At 37.9% G+C, this 21,291-nt stretch overlaps 1 protein-coding gene and 1 pseudogene across 8 annotated transcripts in view; both read left to right on the forward strand.

Annotated features, from left to right (window-relative positions):
- The window catches only part of TBC1D8B (TBC1 domain family member 8B), an 85,188-nt gene that overhangs the window by 48,250 nt on the left and 15,647 nt on the right, over positions 1 to 21,291 (forward strand). For all 7 annotated transcript variants that reach the window (XR_014239567.1, XM_082377053.1, XM_082377054.1 and 4 more), the window contains 5 exons: positions 1,889 to 2,038; positions 2,575 to 2,725; positions 3,207 to 3,421; positions 19,825 to 19,942; positions 20,883 to 21,168. Coding sequence is in view for 6 of the 7 variants with exons in the window: in XM_082377053.1 (XP_082233179.1) it covers positions 1,889 to 2,038; positions 2,575 to 2,725; positions 3,207 to 3,421; positions 19,825 to 19,942; positions 20,883 to 21,168 (920 nt within the window). In the remaining variant the exon portion in view is untranslated. The remainder of the gene's footprint in view (positions 1 to 1,888; positions 2,039 to 2,574; positions 2,726 to 3,206; positions 3,422 to 19,824; positions 19,943 to 20,882; positions 21,169 to 21,291) is intronic.
- LOC309620768 (cytochrome c pseudogene) lies at positions 13,466 to 19,818 on the forward strand (annotated as a pseudogene). Its single transcript has one exon. The product of its transcript is annotated as a cytochrome c pseudogene (transcript).

The following is a 21,291-nucleotide window of genomic DNA, read 5'->3' on the forward strand; positions in this document are numbered from 1 at the left end:
GGTTTTTGTGTGGACATAAGTTTTCAACTCATTATGGTACATACTTAGGAGCACAGTTGCTGAATCATATGGTAAGACTATGTTTAGCTTTATAAGAAACTGTCATACCATCTCTTAAAGTACTGTATTGCTTTGTATTCCCGCCAGCAATGAATAAGAGTTCTTCTTATTCCACATCCCTAGTAGCACTTGGTGTTATCAGTGTTCTGGATTTTAACAATTTTAATAGATGTGAAATGGTATCTCATTGTTTAAATTTGCAATTACCTAATGACATATGATGTTGAGCATCTTTTCATATGATTGTCGTCTTTATATCTTCTTTGGTGAGGTGTCTGCTTAGATATTTTGCCCACTTTTAAACTTGGTCCTTTATTTTTTTGAACAGTTTCCTTTAGTTCTTTGAATATATATATAATAGCTGCTTTCCATTCCTAATTTTAAAAAACCTAAGAAGTAAGACCCTTCTGGGACATTTTTTTTGTTGATTGCTTTTTTTTTTTTTTTTTTTTTTAGTTCTGTTTGTATTTTTTTTTTAATTAATTAATTAATTAATTTTTGGCTGTGTTGGGTCTTCGTTTCTGTGCAAGGGCTTTCTCTAGTTGCGGCAAGCGGGGGCCACTCTTCATCGCGGTGCGCGGACCTCTCACTATCGTGGCCTCTCTTGTTGTGGAGCACAGGCTCCAGACGCGCAGGCTCAGTAGTTGTGGCTCACGGGCCCAGTTGCTCCGCGGCATGTGGGATCTTCCCAGACCAGGGCCTGAACCCGTGTCCCCAGCATTGGCAGGTGGATTCCTAACCACTGCGCCACCAGGGAAGCCCATGTTTGTATTTTTAAGCATAGCTTCCTCAGATCACCCCCCTGAGTCAGTATAAATCAGTGGTCAGCCAATGATGGGCCAGAAGATTTCCTTAAATGCCTTGAACCAGTAAGTTCTCCATCTTTTGCCAAGAGGATCTTTGTGTGAAGGTATACTTCATACTTTAGGAAGTTTATAAATTAGCCTTAGTTTTCATTTCTTATTTCCAGAGGTGAATGACTGGGGCCTTCTCCTGTCCCATTTCTTGCCTGGGTAGGTGCACAGTCTTGTATACTCATGCATACTTTCAGATCCCCAAGAATATGTTGGAACCTTTCAAAGTTCCCCTATGACCATCTGGTTTTCAAGGTCTTCCTTTTAAATTTTTAGCCAGGCTCTTGTTTGCCCCAAATTGAAATAACAGCCTTAGGCAGCTGTGATATTATCAGAAGATTGCTATGGTTTTCTTGGTATGCCTGGGGGAAAGGACTTTTTACATAGAGCTGAGCTCTGAGTCAAATCAAATATAACAACACCCTAGGAATGGAGATTTTCCAGGTAGCTGCTAGTTTGGTGAAAATATTGACTGTGTTCTGGGGATGGGGCTTTTAATGAAGCTCCAAAAGATCCATTGGCTGTGATAATGCTGACTTTCATGGCTACCATACCTCTGAGCTTGGAAGGGAGGGAGGATGGGAATAACCTCAAGTTAAAACTTCACAGACTGGTGTTCTTACTGAGGTTCATTAGTTTTTTTTGAATCGATACTTTTCAGTTCATTCTGTGCCTTTGGTTAATTTCCAATGTTCTGACCTGTTTTTTTGTTTTGTTTTTTTAATGTTTTGCCTGTATTTTATTGCCCAAGTAGGGGAATTCATTCACTAAGGTCCTGAGCTTGATGTTCCGGACATTAGTTTGTTGACACCTCTAATTTTGGTGGACAAACAATGTTCTTCTGAGACATTGCTTTAATATTTATTATGTATATAAATTGTGGTTTGTAAATGACAGATAAAACATTAGCACTTTTTCTTTTTGCAGAAACTTTCAGGCATACATTTGGGACAATTATATTCTTTCTTTTTCAGGTTCCTATTAGTTCTGAGTCTGTAGACCCATCTGATGATATTGAGGTACAATCTTTGATATGTCAGAAAGAATGCAGCAAAACTGTGAACACTGAAGCCTTAATGACAGTATTTCACCCTCAGGATTTGGAGACTCTTAATTCCAAAATGGTAGGAAAACAAAATATTTAAATCTATAGATTGAAACAGTTGATCAAAAATAAAAATCTTAGATCAGACTGAAAACTCTTCTTTTTGAGCTTGAAAAGGTTTTCTAGCAGGTACTACTGTGTGACATGTTTGGTTCCATTACAAAATAGGACTGTTATCAAGAATTAAGATGAAAGTTGAACCTTGGGTTTTATTTGCATAGATTTCTAACAGTCAATCCTAATTGGGGTGATTGGTGAGAATGATGGTTCAAAGCTTTACCTCCTAGGTGTCATGGTTTTCCCATTTTAATATGAGTTTAGCTAAGAACTAAAATAGTAAATTAAACCTGTTATGCTCCCATGGATTTTAAAGATTTTTGTGATGACAGTGGTCCAGTGTTTAGCCCATCTGTGAATACTGATTTTGACTTTCTATGTTCTTGTTTTCCATAGGTATTGTTTCATGGTGAAGAGAGTTATCGAGTTATTTGAAACTTAATTTCAAATTAAGTTAATTTCTCACCATGTTTCGTTGCTTTGATTTTTTTGTTATAGTTGAAAGAAAAGATGAAGGAACAGTCCTGGAACATCCTGTTTACAGAATGTGGGCGTGGTGTTAGCATGTTTCGGACCAAAAAGACTCAAGATCTGGTTGTAAGAGGGATTCCAGAGACCTTAAGAGGAGAGCTCTGGATGCTTTTTTCAGGTATTACATTTATTCACTTTATTCATTTAACAGACATTAACTATGCCCCTTCTAGGAGTTATGTACTAAGCTAAATAAAAATAATTACAAAGATGGCTAGGACTAAGTCTTATCATGAGTTCAGACTAGTCACAGAGAGTACGGTAGTTATGTGTACTTACCTATATATCCATACATCCATTGTCTGAGCAGATTAGTTTATTAGGCAATAGCTAACTGCAAGGGACGGGGTGGGAATCTCTAGTGTCAGAAGAAATTTAAGGGGAAAAGACAGTTCATGAAAATGTTATTCTTTTGGATAAGATTGCTGTCCTGATGTTATAGATTCTAGTGTGAAGCTTTTCCTTTTATTTGTTTGTACTCAGATAACACTTGAGCATAAAGCTTAATTTAAAAGTAATCCAGTTCTTCATGTATATAGGCAAGTAGTAGCTTTGTTATGTTCCTCTTCTTTTGTATATTAATGTGATCATCTGTACAGGTGCTGTTAACGACATGGCTGCTAATCCTGGCTATTATGCTGAAGTGGTTGAGCAGTCTTTAGGGACCTGCAACTTGGCTACTGAAGAAATTGAACGTGATTTGCGTCGCTCCCTGCCTGAGCATCCAGCCTTTCAGAGTGACACTGGCATATCTGCTCTGAGGCGGGTACTCACTGCTTATGCATTCAGGAATCCCAAAATTGGATACTGCCAGGTATGATTTCATTATGAGCTCCACTGTTATTGTGTTCCAAATGATAAAATCACATCAAATCCAACTCTACTAATAAGGACAGAGATTGGGCTGAGATTGATAGTGGATATTATTAATGTAAGAATGATAGTGGGAATACTTAGAATTGATATTCCATTAATTCATTTTTCTTTTATATTTAACAAATATTTACTGAATTCCTGCTCTGTGAAAGATACTGTGCTAGGTGCTCAAGACTATATAAAGCTGAATCAGATAAGAATCCTGCCCTTAAAAGTATATGGACTGGTAGGTATTAAAACATATTCAAGGACTTCCCTGGTGGTGCAGTAGTTGGGAATCCACCTGCTAGTGCAGGGGACACCGGTTCAATCCCTGGTCTGGGAAGATCCCACATGCCACGGAGCAACTAAGCCTGTGTGCCACAACTACTGAGCCTGCACTCTAGAGCCCATGAGCCACAACTACTGAGGCCGCGAGCCACAACTACTGAAGCCTGTGCACCCTAGAGCCCACACGCCACAACTGCTGAGCCCACACACCACAACTACTGAAGCCCACGCACCTAGAGCCTGTACTCTGCAACAAGAGAAGCCACTGCAGTGAGAAGCACGCGCACCTCAACGAAGAGTAGCCCCCGCTTGCTGCAACTAGAGAAAGCCCATGTGCAGCAACAAAGACCCAACGCAGCCAAAAATAAATAAAAAATTTAAAAACAAAAACAAACAAAAAAGCATATTCATTGGCAAAAGAAAAACAAATGAGACAATTTATTAGAGAAATATTAAGTCTCACCAGGATTTATAATAGGGATAAGTTGGAGGAACAGAGAAGGCTGCATGGAAGAAGTGGCATTTGTAGGTCTTGAAATTGGTGAATTTTAGATGTATGGAGATGGAATGAAATACCATTGTAGGTGAAGGGATCAGTGTAACCAAACACAGAGGTAAATGTGGAATATATGTAGGACCATGTTCTGTCTAGTAGAATTGTAGAGTGAATGAAGTGAAGTAATTGAGGGAAAAAATCAGTAAGGTAGATTGGGATAGGTCAGGAGTTTGAATGTTACTTTGTAGGCAGTGGGGGAATCACTGAAAAAAATCCTTTAGGAGGACACTAAAGGGTATGCTAGACTGCTAACAGAAATAATCTCAAACACAATAGAAGTTTACTTAAAGGAATAAACAGAGGAGAGCAAATATTCAAGTCAGTAGGTAGCTCTCCTCCATGTGATTATTCAGGGATTTAGGCTGACAACAGGCTCTGTCATCTTCAAAACATGGCTTCCAAGGTGCTCTTTCATTGCCATTACTACTCACAGGAAGAGGGGAGAGAGCATGGAGAAACAATTATGGGAAATTTTATTGGCCAGGCCTGGAAGTTGCATACATCACTTCACCCACATTTTATTGGAGGATCTTGGTCTCATGGCCACACCTATTCATAAAGAAGTCTGCAAAATGTAGCGCGGTTGAGCACTCGTACATCCAGATACTATGGAAGAAGGGGAGATTGGGTTAGGGTGGATAGCTAGCACTCTCAGCCACACATTCATTTATGATGGGGTTGAGTACCCATAATGATTACATATCAGTCCGACCTATCCATTGAAACTTATCAATAGGAGGTATTTTTGAAAAGCAATTTAAGTGAGTGGATCATCTGAATGACAAGTATTTAGCATGTGTTAGGATCTCTGAAAGGTAATAAAGAAGCATAATGCTTCTTTTCTCAAAGAGCTTACACTCAGAGAGCCTGTAATGTTATCTATATGTGGTAGTTTAAAGGCAGCTTCAAAGTAGGCAATACTTGATTTTTGACTTCTAAAAAATGAAAGCAAAATTAGAAACATGGAGGGCCAGAGGAAAGTTATTCAGAGTTAGGTAACACTATAAGCAATACCATTCAGGTGAAAATAAGCCTGCCATGGAGATCAGACTGGCTAGGTTTGTGCTGGAATCAAGAAGTGAATAAGTTTGTGTGAGGCAAGATCATGGTGAATCTTTCAAGCTTGGGAGAAGTTTGAATTTAATATGATAAGCAGGTTTTATTGCTTTTGATCAAAAACTCAGGTGAGCCATACTGACTCATGGCTGACTGACTGGCTTTGTTTATCTTTTCTTCCTTCTTCCATCCTTCCCTCCCTTCCTTCCATCTATCTGATCTATCTTCTTCCTTCTTTTCTTCCTTTCCTTTTTTCATTCCTTTTTCCTTTCATCTATCTAGAGATAGAATTCACATACCAGAAACTTCACCCATTAGTGTTTTTTAGTATATTCACAAAGCCATGCAACCATCATCACAGTCTTAACTCCATAACACTTTCATCACCCCAGAAAGAAGCCCCACATCCATTAGTAGTTACTCCCCATTTTTCCCTACTCCCAACCCTAGGCAATCACTGATCTACTTTTCTGTTTCTATGGATTTGCCTATTATGGATATTTTATCTAAATGGAGTGATACAATATGTGGTCTTTTGTGTCTGCCTTATTTCATTTAGCATATTGTTTTCAAGGTTCATCCATGTTGTAGCGTGTATTGGTACAGTACTTCATTCCTTGCTATGGCTGAATAATAGTCCATGGTATGGATATACAACATTTTGTTCAACAATTGGTAGGCATTTTGGGTTGTTTCCACATTTTTGCTATTGTGAATAATGTTGCCATGGATATTCGTATACAACTTTTTGTGTGGATGTGGTTTTTGATTCTTTTGGGTATTTAGCTAGAAGTGGAATTGCTGAGTTATGTGGTAACTTTATGTAACTTTAACATTTTGGGGCAATGCCAAACTATTTTAAAAAGAGACCATACCATTTTACATTCCCACCAGCAATGTGTGTGATGGTTCCAATTTCTCCACATCCTCGGTGACACTTGTTATTATCTCTCTTTTTGATTATAGCCATCCTAGTGAATGTGAAGTGGTATCTCGTTGTGGTTTTGATTTGCATTTCCCTAACATGCTTATTGGCCATTTGTATATCTTCTTAGGAGAAATGTCTATTCAAATCCTTTGCCCATTTTTAAAATTGGATTATTTATCTTATTACTGTTGAGTTGTAATGGTTCTTTATATATTTTGGATACTAATCCTTTATCAGATATAGTATTTGCAAAATTTTTCTCCTGTTCTGTGGATTGTTTTTTCACTTTCTTGATGGTGTTCTTTGAAGCACAGAAGTTTTAATATTTGTTTTTGTATGTTTTTCGTTTGTTGTGTGTGCTTTTGATGTCATATCTAAGAAGCCATTGCCTAATCCAAGGTCAAGAAGATTTAGTCCTATGTTTTCTTCTAAGGGTTTTATAGTTTCAATGCTTAAATTTAGGTTTCTGGACCATTTTGTCTTAGTTTTTGTGTGTGGTGTATGGAAAAGCTTCAGCTTCATTCTTTTACTTGTGGATAGCCAGTTGTCCCAGTGCCATTTGTTGAAAAAAAGCAGTCTTTGACTCATTGAATTGCCTTGGCACCCTTGCTGAAAATCACTTCACTATAAATGTTAGGGTTTATTTCTTGACTCACAATTCTATTCTATTGACTTATGTTTCTGTTCTTATGCCAGTATCACACTGTCTTTTTTACTACAGCTGTGTAGTAAGTTTTGAAATTGGGAACTGTGAGTCCTTTAACTGTTTTTTTTCCCAAAATTGTTTTGGCTTTTTAGGTCTCTTGCATTTCCATATAAATTTTAGGATCTGTTTGTCAATTTCTGGATAAAGAAGAAAAATCCAACTGGAATTTTCTTAGTCATTGCATTGAATCTGTAGATCAACTTGGGGGATATTGTATATTAACAATATTAAGTCTTCTAGTCCATGAACACAGGATGTTTTTCTTTTCCATTTATTTAATTCTTTTAAAATTTCATTCAAGGTTGTTTCGTAGTTTCCTATGTGCAAGACTTTACTTCCTTTGTTAATTTTATTTCTAAGTTTTGTATTCTTTTTGACATTACAGTAAATGGAATTGTTTTCTTGATTTTATTTTTGGATTGCTCAATGCCAGTATATAGAAATACAATTGATTTTTGTATATATTGATCTTGTATCCTGCAATCTTGCTAAGCTTATTAGTTCTAGTAGATTTTTTTTGTGGATTCCTTATTTAGAATTTTCTATATATAAGATCATGGAATCTGAATAGTGATATTTTTTACTTCTTCCATTCCAACCTGGATGCCTTTTTGTCCTTTTTCTTGCCTGATTGACCTGGCTATAACCTTCAGTACAGTGTTGAAGAGAAGTGGTGAGAATGCATATTCTTGTCTTGTTATTTACCTTAAGGGGAAGCAATCAGTCTTTCATCATTAAGTGTGAGGTTAACTGTGGGCGTTTTATAGATTCTTTTTATCATGTTGAGGAAGTTCCCTTATATTGCTAGTTTGTTGAGTGTTTTTATCATGAAAGGGTGGTGGATTTTGTTAAGTAATTTTTCTGTGTCTATCGAGATAATCATGTGATTTTTTTCCTTTATTTTAGTAATATCATTGTTGACCTGAAACAAATAGACCACCAGATATTTCTTCAGCAAAGATGGATTTATTCAGGATGAGCAGAGAATTGCAATTTGGGGTCTACAACCATGGCGAGCCATGGGCAAGTCCCCCAATGGCAAGGGGAGGAGAACACTTTTATAGAGAAGAAAAGGAAGTTGGAAGGGCTATAGTAAACTAAGAGTCCATGGCTTTTCATTGGCCTTGCCAGGAAAAAAGAGTCTTTTTTCTGCCTGTTGGTCTCTGCTGTAGTTGCAGGGCACGAGAGCGCCCCCTTCTGGTCTCCCAACTCTTTAATTGAGGTTTCTGTTTGTTAATTTTTTACATTGTGTATTACTTTTGCTGACTTTTTTTTTTAGTTTATTAAAAGTGCATATTTACTGTAATTAATTTAGAACATAAAAATTACATAAAAGAAAGAAAAATCATCTATAATCCCACTACCCAGAAATAACCACCACTAACATTTTTCAGTATTTCCTCTTAGTCTTTCCATGTAATTAAGTGTTCTTCTTAAAAAGAACATAGTTCTTTTCCTAAATTTCTCTATGGCACTCTGTTATACATCATAGTATATTTCATCAAGGCTTGTTTGGGGACATTAAAATTGTATTCTTGCGAATTCCCTGGTGGTCCAGTGGTCAGGACTCTGCACTTTCACTGCTGAGGGCCCGGGTTCAATCCCTGGTCGGAGAACTAAGATCCCACAAGCCACATGTTGTGGCCAAAAAAAAAAATTGTATTCTTTATTTTTGTTTTATTTTGTCTCGCTTTGTTTTGTAAAACTACTCTTAACAAAACATCCTTGTGACTAAATCTTTACATACCTCCTTGTATTTTCCTTAGGACAATTTCTTGCAAGAATAATTGCTTTGTCCAAAAAAAAATCTTTCTTAGGCCTCTCATTAACATTAAAAAAATTGTGATAAAATATACATATTTTAATCATTTTATAAGTAAAAATGCAGTGGCATTAAGTACATTTACAACACTGTGTAGCTATCACCACTGCCTATTTCCAGAACTTTTTCATCATTTCAAGCAAAAACTCTCCACCCATAAAGCAATAACTCCCCATTCCACTTCTCCCAGCCCCTGTTAATCTCTACTCTACCTATTATCTCTATGAATTTGCCTATTATAGGTACCTAATTTAAGTGGAATAATATAATATTTGTCCTTTTTGTGTCTGGCTTTTTTTTAACATCTTTATTGGAGTATAGTTGCTTTGCAATGTTGTGTTAGTTTCTGCCATATAACAAAGTGAATCAGCTGTATGTACACATATATCCCCATATCCCCTCCCTCTTGCATCTCTATCCCACCCCTCTAGGTGGTCACAAAGCACCGAGCTGATCTCCCTGTGCTATGCAGCTGCTTCCCACTAGCTATCTATTTTACATTTGGTAGTGTATATATGTAATGCTACTCTCTCACTTAGTCCCAGCTTGCCCTTCCCCCTCACCGTGTCCTCAAGTCTATTCTCTAAATCTGCGTCTTTATTCCTGTCCTGCCCCTAGGTTCATCAGAACTGTTTCTTTTTATTTTTGTTTTTTTAGATTCCATATATATGTGTTAGCATTCTGTATTTGTTTTTCTCTTTCTGACTTACTTCACTCTGTATGACAGACTCTAGGTCCATCCACGTCACTACAAATAACTCAATTTCGTTTCCTTTTATGGCTGAGTAATATTCCCTTGTATATATATGCCACATCTTCTTTATCCATTCATCTGTCAATGGGCACTTAAGTTGCTTCCATGTCCTGGCTATTGTAAATAGTGCTGAAGTGAACATTGTGGTACATGACTCTTTGTGAATTATGATTTTCTCAGGGTATATGCCCAGTAGTGAGATAGCTGGGTCGTATGGTAGTTCTATTTTTAGTTTTTTAAGGAACCTCCATACTGTTCACCATAGTGGCTGTATCAATTTACATTCCCACCAACAGTGCGAGAGGGTTCCCTTTTTTCCACACCCTCCCTAGCATTTATTGTTTGTAGATTTTTTTGATGATGGCCACTCTGACTGGTGTGAGGTGATACCTCATTGTAGTTTTGATTTGCATTTCTCTAATGATTAGTGATGTTGAGCATCCTTTCATCTGTTTGTTGGCAATCTGTGTATATTCTTTGGAGAAATGTCTATTTAGGTCTTCTGCCCATTATTGGATTGGGTTGTTTGTTTTTTTGATATTGAGCTGCATGAGCTGCTTGTATATTTTGGAGATTAATCCTTCTCAGTTGCTTCGTTTGCAAATATTTTCTCCCATTCTGAGGGTTGTCTTTTCATCTTATTTATGGTTTCCTTTGCTGTGCAAAAGCTTTTAAGTTTCATTAGGTCCCATTTGTTTATTTATTTTTTTATTTCTCTAGGAGGTGGGTCAAAAAGGATCTTGCTGTGATTTATGTCATAGACTGTTCTGCCTATGCTTTCCTCTAAGTTTTATAGTGTCTGGCCTTACATTTAGGTCTTTAATCTATTTTGAGTTTATTTTTGTGTGTGTGTATGGTGTTACGGAGTGTTTTAATTTCATTCTTTTATATGTAGCTGTCCAGTTTTCCCAGCACCACTTATTGAAGAGGCTGTCTTTTCTCCATTGTACATTCTTGTCTCCTTTATCAAAGATAAGGTGACCATATGTGTGGGGGTTTATCTCTGTGCTTTCTATCCTGTTCCATTGATATATATTTCTGTTTTTGTGCCAGTGCCATACTGTCTTGATTACTGTAGCTTTGTAGTATAGTCTGAAGTCAAGGAGCCTGATTACTCCAGCTCCGTTTTTTGTTCTCAAGATTGCTTTGGCTATTTGGGGTCTTTTGTGTTTCCATACAAATTGTGAAATGGTTTTTCTAGTTCTGTGAAAAGTGCCATTGGTAGTTTGATAGGGATTGCACTGAATCTGTAGATTGCTTTGGGTAGTATAGTCATTTTCACCATATTGATTATTCCAATCCAAGAACATGGTATATCTCTCCATCTGTTTGTATCATCTTTAATTTCTTTCATCAGTGTCTTATAGTTTTCTGCATACAGGTCTTTTGTCTCCTTAGGTAGGTTTATTCCTAGGTATTTTATTCTTTTTGTTGCAGTGGTGAATGGGAGTGTTTCCTTAATTTCTCTTTCTGGTCTTTCGTTGTTAGTGTATAGGAATGCAAGAGATTTCTGTGCATAAATTTTGTATCCTGCAACTTTACCAAATTCATTGATTAGCTCTAGTAGTTTTCTGGTGGCATCTTTAGGATTCTCTATGTATAGTATCACGTCATCTGCAAACAGTGACAGTTTTACTTCTTTTCCGATTTGGATTCCTTTTATTTATTTTTCTTCTCTGATTGCTGTGGCTAAAACTTCCAAAACTATGTTGAATAATAGTGGTGAGAGTGGGCAGCCTTGTCTTTTTCCTGATCTTAGTGGAAATGGTTTCACTTTTTCACCATTGAGAATGATGTTGGCTGTGGGTTTGTCATATATGGCCTTTATTATGTTGAGGTATGTTCCCTCTGTGCCTACTTTCTGGAGGGTTTTTATCATAAATGGGTGTTGAATTTTGTCGAAAGCTTTTTCTGCATCTATTGAGATTATCATATGGTTTTTATCCTTCCATTTGTTAATATGATGTATCACATTGATTGATTTGCATATATTGAAGAATCCTTGCATTCCTGGGATAAACCCCACTTGATCATGGTGTATGATCCTTTTAGTGTGCTGTTGGATTCTGTTTACTAGTATTCTGTTGAGGATTTTTGCATCTCTATTCATCAGTGATATTGGCCGTAGTTTTCCTTTTTCGTGACATCTTTGTCTGGTTTTGGTGTCAGGGTGATAGTGACCTCATAGAATGAGTTTGGGAATGTTCCTCCCTCTGCAATATTTTGGAAGAGTTTGAGAAGGATAGGTGTTAGCTCTTCTGTAAATGTTTGATAGAATTCACCTGTGAATCCATCTGGTCCTGGGCTTTTGTTTGTTGGAAGATTTTTTTAAAATTAATTAATTAATTTTTTTTGGCTGCATTGGGTCTTCGTTGCCGTGCACGGGCTTTCTCTAGTTGCGGTGAGTGGGGGCTACTCTTTGTTGCGGTGCGCGGGCTTCTCATTGCGGTGACTTCTCTTGTTACCAAGCACGGGCTGTAGGCACGCAGGCTCAGTAGTTGTGGCGCACGGGCTCTAGGCACGCAGGCTCAGTAGTTGTGGCGCACGGGCTCTAGAGCACAGGCTCAATAGTTGTGGTGCACGGGCTTAGTTGCTCCGCAGCATGTGGTATCTTCCCGGACCAGGGCTCGAACCTGTGTCCCCTGCATTGGCAGGCAGATTCTTAACCACTGCGCCACCAGGGAAGTCCTGTTGGAAGATTTTTAATCACAGTTTCAATTTCAGTGCTTGTGATTGGTCTGTTTATATTTTCTGTTTCTTCCTGGTTCAGTCTTGGAAGGTTGTGCTTTTCTAAGAATTTGTCCATTTCTTCCAGGTTGTCCATTTTATTGGCATATAGCTGCTTGTAGTAATCTCTCATGATCCTTTGTATTTCTGCAGGGTCAGTTGTTACTTCTCCTTTTTCATTTCTATTTCTGTTGATTTGAATCCTTTCCCTTTTTTCTTGATGAGTCTGGCTAATGGTTTATCAATTTTGTTTATCTTCTCAAAGAACCAGCTTTTAGTTTTATTGATCTTTGCTATTGTGCCCTTCATTTCTTTTTCATTTATTTCTGATCTGATTTTTATGATTTCTTTCCTTCTGCTAACTTTGGGGTTTTTTTGTTCTTCTTACTCTAATTGAGATTTTTCTTGTTTCTTGACGTAGGACTGTATTGCTATAGACTTCCCTCTTAGAACTGCTTTTGCTGCATTCCATAGGTTTTCGGTCATCATGTTTTCATCGTCATTTGTTCTTAGGTATTTTTTGATTTCCTCTTTGATTTCTTCAGTGATCGCTTGGTTATTTAGTAGTGTATTGTTTAGCTTCCATGTGTTTGTATTTTTTACAGTTTTTTCCCTGTAATTTATATCTAGTCTCATCGCGTTGTGGTCGGAAAATATACTTGATACGATTTCAATTTTCTTAAATTTACCAAGGCTTGATTTGTGACCCAAGATATGACCTATCCTGGAGGATGTTCCATGAGCACTTGAGAAGAAAGTGTATTCTGTTGTTTTTGGATGGAATGTCCTATAAATATCAATTAAGTCCATCTTCTTTAATGTATCATTTAAAGCTTGTGTTTATTTATTTTCATTTTGGATGATCTGTCTATTGGTGAAAGTGGGGTGTTGAAGTCCCCTACTATTACTGTGTTACTGTCAATTTCCCCTTTTATGGCTGTTAGCATTTGCCTTATGTATTGAGGTGCTCCTATGTTGGATGCATAGATATTTACAATTGTTCTATCTTCCTCTTGGATTGATCCCTTGATCATTATGTAGTATCCTTCTTTGTCTCTTATAATAGTCTTTATTTTAAAGTCTATTTTGTCTGATATGAGAATTGCTACTCCAGCTTTCTTTTGATTTCCATTTGCATGGAATATCTTTTTCCATCCATCTCTGGGAGAGCTCTCGCCAATTGATGTTAGGTGTGTTCAGGAGGTCTCTGGTGGTCTGATGTCCTGAACTCGGCTCTCCCACCTCAGGGGCTCAGGCCTGTCAGCCGGCCGGAGCACCAAGACCCTGTCAGCCAAATGGCTCAGAAGAGAAGGGAGAAAAAAAAGAAAGAGCAGTAAAATAAAGTAAAATAAAGTTATTAAAATAAAAAATCTTTAAAAATTATTATTAAAATTAAAAGAATTTTAAAAGTAATTAAAAAAAGAGAAGAGAGCAACCAAACCAATAAACAAATTCACCAATGATAACAAGCGCTAAAAACTATACTAAGATAAACATAAAAATCAAACTAGTCAGTCACATACAGCAAACCCCAAGTCTACAGTTGCTCCCAAAGTCCACCACCTCAATTTTGTGATGATTCCTTGTCTATTCAGGTATTCCACAGATGCAGGGTACATCAAGTTGACTGTGGAGATTTAATCCGCTGCTCCTGAGGCTGCTGGGAGAGATTTCCCTTTCTCTTCTTTGTTCACACAGCTCCTGGGGTTCAGCTTTGGATTTGGCCCCGCCTCTGCATGTAGGTCACCTGAGGGCATCTGTTCTTCGCCCAGACAGGACAGGGTTAAAGGAGCAGCTGATGCAGGGCTCTGGCTCACTCAGGCTGGGGGGAGGGAGGGGTACGGAATGCGGGGCAAGCGTGCAGCAGCAGAGGCCGGTGTGTATTCTCCCGGGGAAGTTGTCCCTGGATCACGGGACCCTGGCAGTGGCGGGCTGCACAGGCTCCCAGGAGGGCAGGTGTGGATAGTGACCTGTGCTCGCACACAGGCTTCTTGGTGGCTGCAGCAGCAGCCTTAGCATTTCATGCCCGTCTCTGGTGTCTGTGCTGATAGCCGTGGCTTGTGCCCGTCTCTGAAGCTCATTTAGGTGGGGCTCTGAATCTCCTCTTGCGCACCCCGAAACAATGGTCTCTTGCCTGTTCAGCAGCTCCAGACTTTTTCCCGGACTCCCTCCCGGCTAGCCGTGGCGCACTAGCCCCCTTCAGGCTGTGTTCACGCAGCCAACCCCAGTCCTCTCCCTGGGATCTGACCTCCGAAGCCCGAGCCTCAGCTCCCAGCCCCCACCTGCCCCGGCGGGTGAGCAGACAAGCCTCTCAGGCTGGTGAGTGCTGGTCAGCACCGGTCCTCTGTGCAGGAATCTCTCCGCTTTGCCCTCTGCTCCCCTGTTGCTGCACTCTCCTCCGTGGCTCCGAAGCTTCGCCCCCGCCACCCACCCCGTTTCCACCAGTGAAGGGGCTTCCTAGTGTGTGGAAACTTTTCCTCCTTCACAGCTCCCTCCCAGAGGTGCAGGTTCCATCCCTATTCTTTTGTCTCTGTTTTTTCTTTTTTCTTTTGCCCTACCCAGGTTCGTGAGGAGTTTCTTGCCTTTTGGGAAGTCTGAGGTCTTCTGCCAGCGTTCAGTAGGTGTTCTGTAAGAGTTGTTCCACATGTAGATGTATTTTTGATGTATTTGTAGGGAGGAAGGTGATTTCCACGTCTTACTCCTCCGCCATCTTGAAGGTCCTCCCCTTGTTGACTTTCCTGTTTTACCACTCTTGTATCCCTGGGATAAATCTTACTGGGTCATGATGTGTAATCCTTTTTATATGTTATTGGGTTCAGTTTTCTAGTATTTTGTTAGGGATTTTTGCATTTATATTCATAAAATGTATTGATAATCGTTTTCTTGTGATGTCTTTGTCTGGTTTTAGTGTCAGGATGTCAAAGAATGAGCTAGGTAGTGTTTCTTCCACGCCTATTTTTTGAAGAGTTAATGAAGGATTGGTGTTAATTCTTTAAATTGTGGTAGAATTGGCCAGTGAAGCCATCTGTTTCTAGAGTTTTCTTTGCAGAAAGTTTTTTCATTATTAATTCAGTCTCTTTACTTATAATAAGTATTTTCAGATTTTTCTGTTTCTTCTTGAGTTGGTCTTGGTGGTTTTTCTAGGAAATTGTCCATTTTATCTAGGTTGTCTAGTTTGTTAGCATACAGTTGTTCATTGTATTCCCTTATGATCCTTTTTATTTTTGTTAAGGTTGGTAGTAATGTTCTCTATTTCCTGATTTTAATTTGAGTCTCTCTCTCTTTCTCTCTCTCTCTCTGTCTCTCTGTATCTTTCTTTTTTTTTGGTTAGACTACTTACAGGTGTTTCAGGTTTTTTAATCTTTTCAAAGAACCAACTTTTGATTTTGTTGAGTTTTCCATATTTTTTTTCTATTCTCTATCACTTCCTGTTTGTGCAGAGACTCAAGATTAGCCAGAGGTAAGAGCTTAGGGCTTTTTCTGTTCTTTCATGAGCATGCATACAGCTCTGGGCAGGCATGAAGCCATATCATGCACTTTGCCTTCTAGATTCCCAGGAATAAGTTAGAGCGTTCCAAAGCCCCTTTTGGATATCCCATTCCCCAGCTTTTCACTTTAACCCTTTATTAGCCTATTGTTTGGCCCAGTTGTTATCCACTGCCTCAGGCAGCCGCATGTTCAACAACTGCTTCTGATTTTTTCAAGGAAAATTTTTCAAGGAAAGGCTGTTTGCCTTGGGTGAGCTCTGTGTCAGGTCAAATAAAGACAGCCTTATGAGTGCGGTTTTCCAGGGAATGACCAGACGGGTCAAATAATGACAGTTCTCTGGGAATGGGACTTTGAAGGCGCTCCAGCCCCCTTCTGTTCCCTACCATGGCTGCTAGGTGCTGCTTTTCACCATGATTGCTGAATGTTGGTTTTTCAGGCTTCTGTAAAGCTGAGGAGGAATGGAACTTGGATGATTTAAAATGCCACAGAGCTCACTGTTTTTACTGAGATTCAACCATTTTATTAAGTAAAGGCTTCCTGAATTGCTGTAAGCTTTTGGTGCATTTTCAGAGTTCTGAAAATTTGATTTTGATGATTTTTGCTAGTGTTCTTGTTGCTTTTATAGAGGAAAGCATTTTCGGAGAGCCTTACTCTGCCATTTTCACTGATGCTCCTCCCATTATGGCTTCATGAACAGGAAAATGATGGAGTAAAAACTAAACTTGAAGTCAAATATTGTACCAAATCTGACAAAGGATTGACATACTTAATATACAAACCTATAAGAAAAGTGTTGAATTCTAAAAATGAGCAACGGACATGAAAAGATGAATCACAGAAAAAAATACAGATTGATAATAAAGTTTAAAAAAGGAAGTTCAATATCAAAGAAACTCAAATTCAAACCATGAGATACCATTTTCACTATCAAATCAGCAAAGACAATTTTAATTATTACAATTCTTAGTATTGGCAAAGGAGCAGTGAAGTAAACATTCAAATGCTATAGGTCAGAAATACAAATTGGTACAGTCTTTCTGGAGTACAATTTGGCAGTAATATCAAGTCGTTTAAAAATAATATTCAGGGGAACCTCTTAGTTGTGCACAGAGAAAGAATGATTTAAAAATGGGTGATGTTGACATGCCACGGAGCAGCTGGGCCCGTGAGCCACAACTGCTGAGCCTGCGCGTCTGGAGCCTGTGCTCCGCAACAAGAGAGGCTGCGATGGTGAGAGGCCCACGCACCGCGATAAGGAGTGGCCCCCGCTTGCCACAGCTGGAGGAAGCCCTCGCACAGAAACGAAGACCCAACACAGCCAAAAATAAATAAATTAAAAATGGGTGATGTTGAGAAGGGCAAGATTTTTGTTCAGAAGTGTGCCCAGTGCCATACTGTGGAACAGGGAGGCAAGCACAAGACTGGGCCAAATCTCCATGGTCTGTTTGGGTGAAAGACAGGTCAGACTTTCAGAGTCTCTTACACAGATGCCAATAAGAACAAAAGCATCACCTGGGGAGAGGAGATGCTGATGGAGTATTTGGGGAATCCCAAGAAGTACATCCCTGGAACAAAAATGATCTTCACTGGGTTTAAGAAGAAGAGAGAAAGGGCAGACTTGATAGCTTATCTCAAAAAAGCTACTAATGAGTAATAGTTGACCACTGCCATATTTATTACGAAACAAATGTCTCATGATTTTTTATGTGTACCATATTTAAATTGATCTCATACACTGCAATTCAGATCATGAATGGCTGAGGTAATATTTCTGTCCTGATTTAAATAAGATTGGTTTGTGGCTAAATGAATATGGTCAGCTTGGACTTCCCTGGAGGCACAGTGGTTAAGAATCTGCCTGCCAATGCAGGGGACACGGGTTTGAGCCCTGATCCGGGAAGATCCCACATGCCGTGGAGCAACTAAGCCCGTGCGCCACAACTACTGAGCCTGCGCTCTAGAGCCCGTGAGCCACAACTACTGAGCCCATGCACCACAACTGCTGAAGCCCACACACCTAGAGCCCATGCTCTGCAGCAAGAGAAGCCACCGCAATGAGAAGCCTCTGCACCGTAATGAAAAGTAGCCCTCGCTTGCCGCAACCAGAGGAAGCCTGCATGCAGCAACAAAGACCCAACACAGCCAAAAATAAATAAATAAATAAAATTTAAAAAATAAATAAATTGCTGTTTAAAACAAATATATATATATATATATATATATATATATATATATATATATATATATGTACCTTAATGGCATGTTGATTATTTAAAAAAAAAAAGAATATGGTCAGCTTTTTGAATTTTGATAGTAATTCTGGTTCAACAAGTACTATCACTCTTTTCCCCTTCTAAAGAGATGATTAAACTTGAATAAGAAACGTTAAACTTTTCAGGGGTATGGTGAATGCCTTCTCAAACCCTATAGGAGATTGGTTTTATATTTAGATTTCTATAACTGGTTATATTAATATATTTAAATATTGAGAAGATCTCTTCACTGTCTCATAGAACAGCAAGATTCACCTGTGTTTCAAGTTGTGTTCATTCGCCTGTTAAGGCAAGAGCTGAAGATACACTGGCAATGTCCACTTTCTCTTTTTGGTCTTAACTATGTCAATTTAATTAAAATTCTCTATCTATCTAAAATATTGCCTTTTACTTAATGAAAGGCATTTTAGTGTGGTTTATGTATAGTATCAGATAAAGAATATTTAGTACTAATTACACACACACACACACAAATAATATTCATTGACCAAATAATTTAATTTCTATGTATCTTTACTGAGAAAATAGTAAACCACTTGGATGAAGATTTATATACAGAGATATTCACTGCAGTGTTATATATAATAGTGAAGAGTTGAAATCAACCTAAATGTTCAATAATAGTAGAATAGCTAAATAATTTATAGTATATTCAACTTAATAGATTTTTTACAGTCATTAAAAATACTGTTTTAGAAGACTTATTTAATGGCATTGAAAATGTATAATATAATGCTAAGTGAAAAATCAAACTTTAATATACAGTTTGGTCTAAATTTTAGAAGGGGAAAAAGGAAGGAAATACAAACACAAAAAAGTACATCAGCTTGTTAATGGTGGTGATCTCTGGGTAGGTAGGGTACAGGAGATTTAATTTTCTTCACACCTTTCCATTCTTCCCAGATTCTATACATTAAGGGTTTATTATCTTTATAATAAGGGCTATGGCCAAATGTTATATAAAAGTAGTGATCTGACATTTGTATGGAAGATAGATTAGAAGAAGGAGAAAGTTAGGGTGGTAGTGGGAATGGAGAGGATAAATAAAATCTAAAAGACATTTTAGGAATTCCCTGGCAGTCCAGTGGTTAGGGCTCTGCACTCCCACTGCAGGGAGCACAGGTTCAATCCCTGGTCAGGGAACTAAGATCCTGCATGCTGCGTGGTGCGGCCAAATAAATAAATAAATAAAAATAAAAATAAAAGACATTTTATAAGAAGAAACTCTAGGATGTGAAGACAAATTGGATGTGGCAGATAAAGTGTTTCTAGCATGATCAAAATTAAGGTAGCAAAGAAGAGAATCCTATTTAATAGAGGAAAGAAGATTTAGTTTCAGACACAATTGAGGATGATTGACATCTAAGGGATGTTCTCCTGTAGGTAGTTGAAAATACAGATGAAGTTTGTTTCTCCAATGTTAGTATGTCCTTCAAAGTATGTAGTGTTTTTTTTAAGACTTGCGATAATTAATATTTTTTACTCCTTGAAATTAGTCTCAATTTAGAGAGGTTTTACTTATTGTGTGCTATGTCCATGATATTACTGCTTCATTTTCCTTGAATGTACCGTGTAAAATAACTGATTAGCAAACGTTAGTCTGACTTCACCTTGTTTTGCTTTGGACTGGCTCAGAGTTCTCATGTTTCCATTATGATTACTCTCATAGTTGTTGTTATTGCTGAAAATTACTATGTGTGAAGAAGAAATGTAATTATTACCCCAACAATATTTATTTTTTATTTTTCTATGAATTTTAGGCAATGAACATTTTGACTTCAGTGTTGCTTCTGTATGCAAAAGAGGAAGAAGCTTTTTGGCTTCTGGTTGCTGTATGTGAACGAATGTTACCTGATTATTTTAATCGTCGAATCATTGGTAAAAAACAAAACACATATACATATACGAACACATATTTCTTTTCTAAACAATTTATAGGCCTCTTGTCTATCCAGTTACCTATCAAATGGAAGAACTGATCAATTAAGTTGCAAAATATACAAAATGCAAGCAATATCAAAATATCACATTCACTGACAGGCTCAAGAGAAGAGCTTTTTGCACTGAACGTGATTGGAAAAACGTATTATTTAATATGTTGCTTTTTAAAAATAAAGTGCCTGGTCTGTTTCCTTATAAAATAGAAGTTTTAAGTTTACTATCTCTGTATTGCTAAAACAGTGGTGATCTGAAGCATCTGGAGCTACTGGAAAAATTTTAATAGTTTCTTGATGAGAGAGAGATTTTAATCAGCTTAAAATCTCCACATTTTTATGAATTGTAAAGATATATGCAAGCTTTGAAAGAAGGATCAAGTTCTTAGTTTGTTAATTATATAATATTTTCTTCAGTCATCAAATATTTATAGATCCATTATCCCCTACCTTAAAACCATAGATGGTCTCCTTTGTACCCTCATAAGCCTTTGGTGTCATGGCTAGGTCGTTGATTGTATTGTCTTGTGTTATAGTTATTTGTCTATTTATCGCAAGTTCTATTAGAGATTAAACGCTTTGAAGATGAGACCATTTAATTAATTGGTGTATCTCTTATAGTACCTATTACAGGTTTCTGCACATAATAAAGATTCCATAAATAACGGTTCAAATGAATATGAATTGAGTTTCTCAAGTGCTTCTTGATGCATGATACTGCTAGCAGATAAAGAGATGCGTGAAATATAGAAAAGGCACTGAAGAAATTCATAATTTAAGGAAGAGAAATGAGATATATCAGCCTACTAATAGAAGTGGGAAGGTATTGGAAACAAGTCCTTTTGAAAGGTGTTCATTTTAAAATTTCTTTTTATGTTCTCCAGGTGCCTTGGTGGATCAGGCAGTCTTTGAAGAACTTATCAGAGATCACCTTCCCCAGCTGACTGAACATATGACTGATATGACATTCTTTTCCTCAGTTTCTCTCTCATGGTTCCTCACACTTTTTATTAGTGTGCTACCTATTGAAAGTGCAGTGAATGTGGTGGACTGTTTCTTCTATGATGGAATAAAGGCCATTTTACAACTGGGATTGGCAATACTTGACTATAATTTAGACAAACTTCTGGCATGTAAAGATGATGCTGAAGCCGTGACAGCTTTAAACAGGTACTGTGAGAATCATAACATTTAAATCTGGAGAGCCCCTTAGAGCTTATGTTGTTCAAACCCCTTATTTTATAGATGAGGAAACTGAGCCCTAGAAACTTTAAATAATTTGCCCAAAGTCAC

Source organism: Balaenoptera borealis (assembly GCF_965194805.1).
Source record: "Balaenoptera borealis genome assembly, chromosome: X".
In the NCBI taxonomy this organism is placed as follows: Eukaryota; Metazoa; Chordata; class Mammalia; order Artiodactyla; family Balaenopteridae; genus Balaenoptera; species Balaenoptera borealis.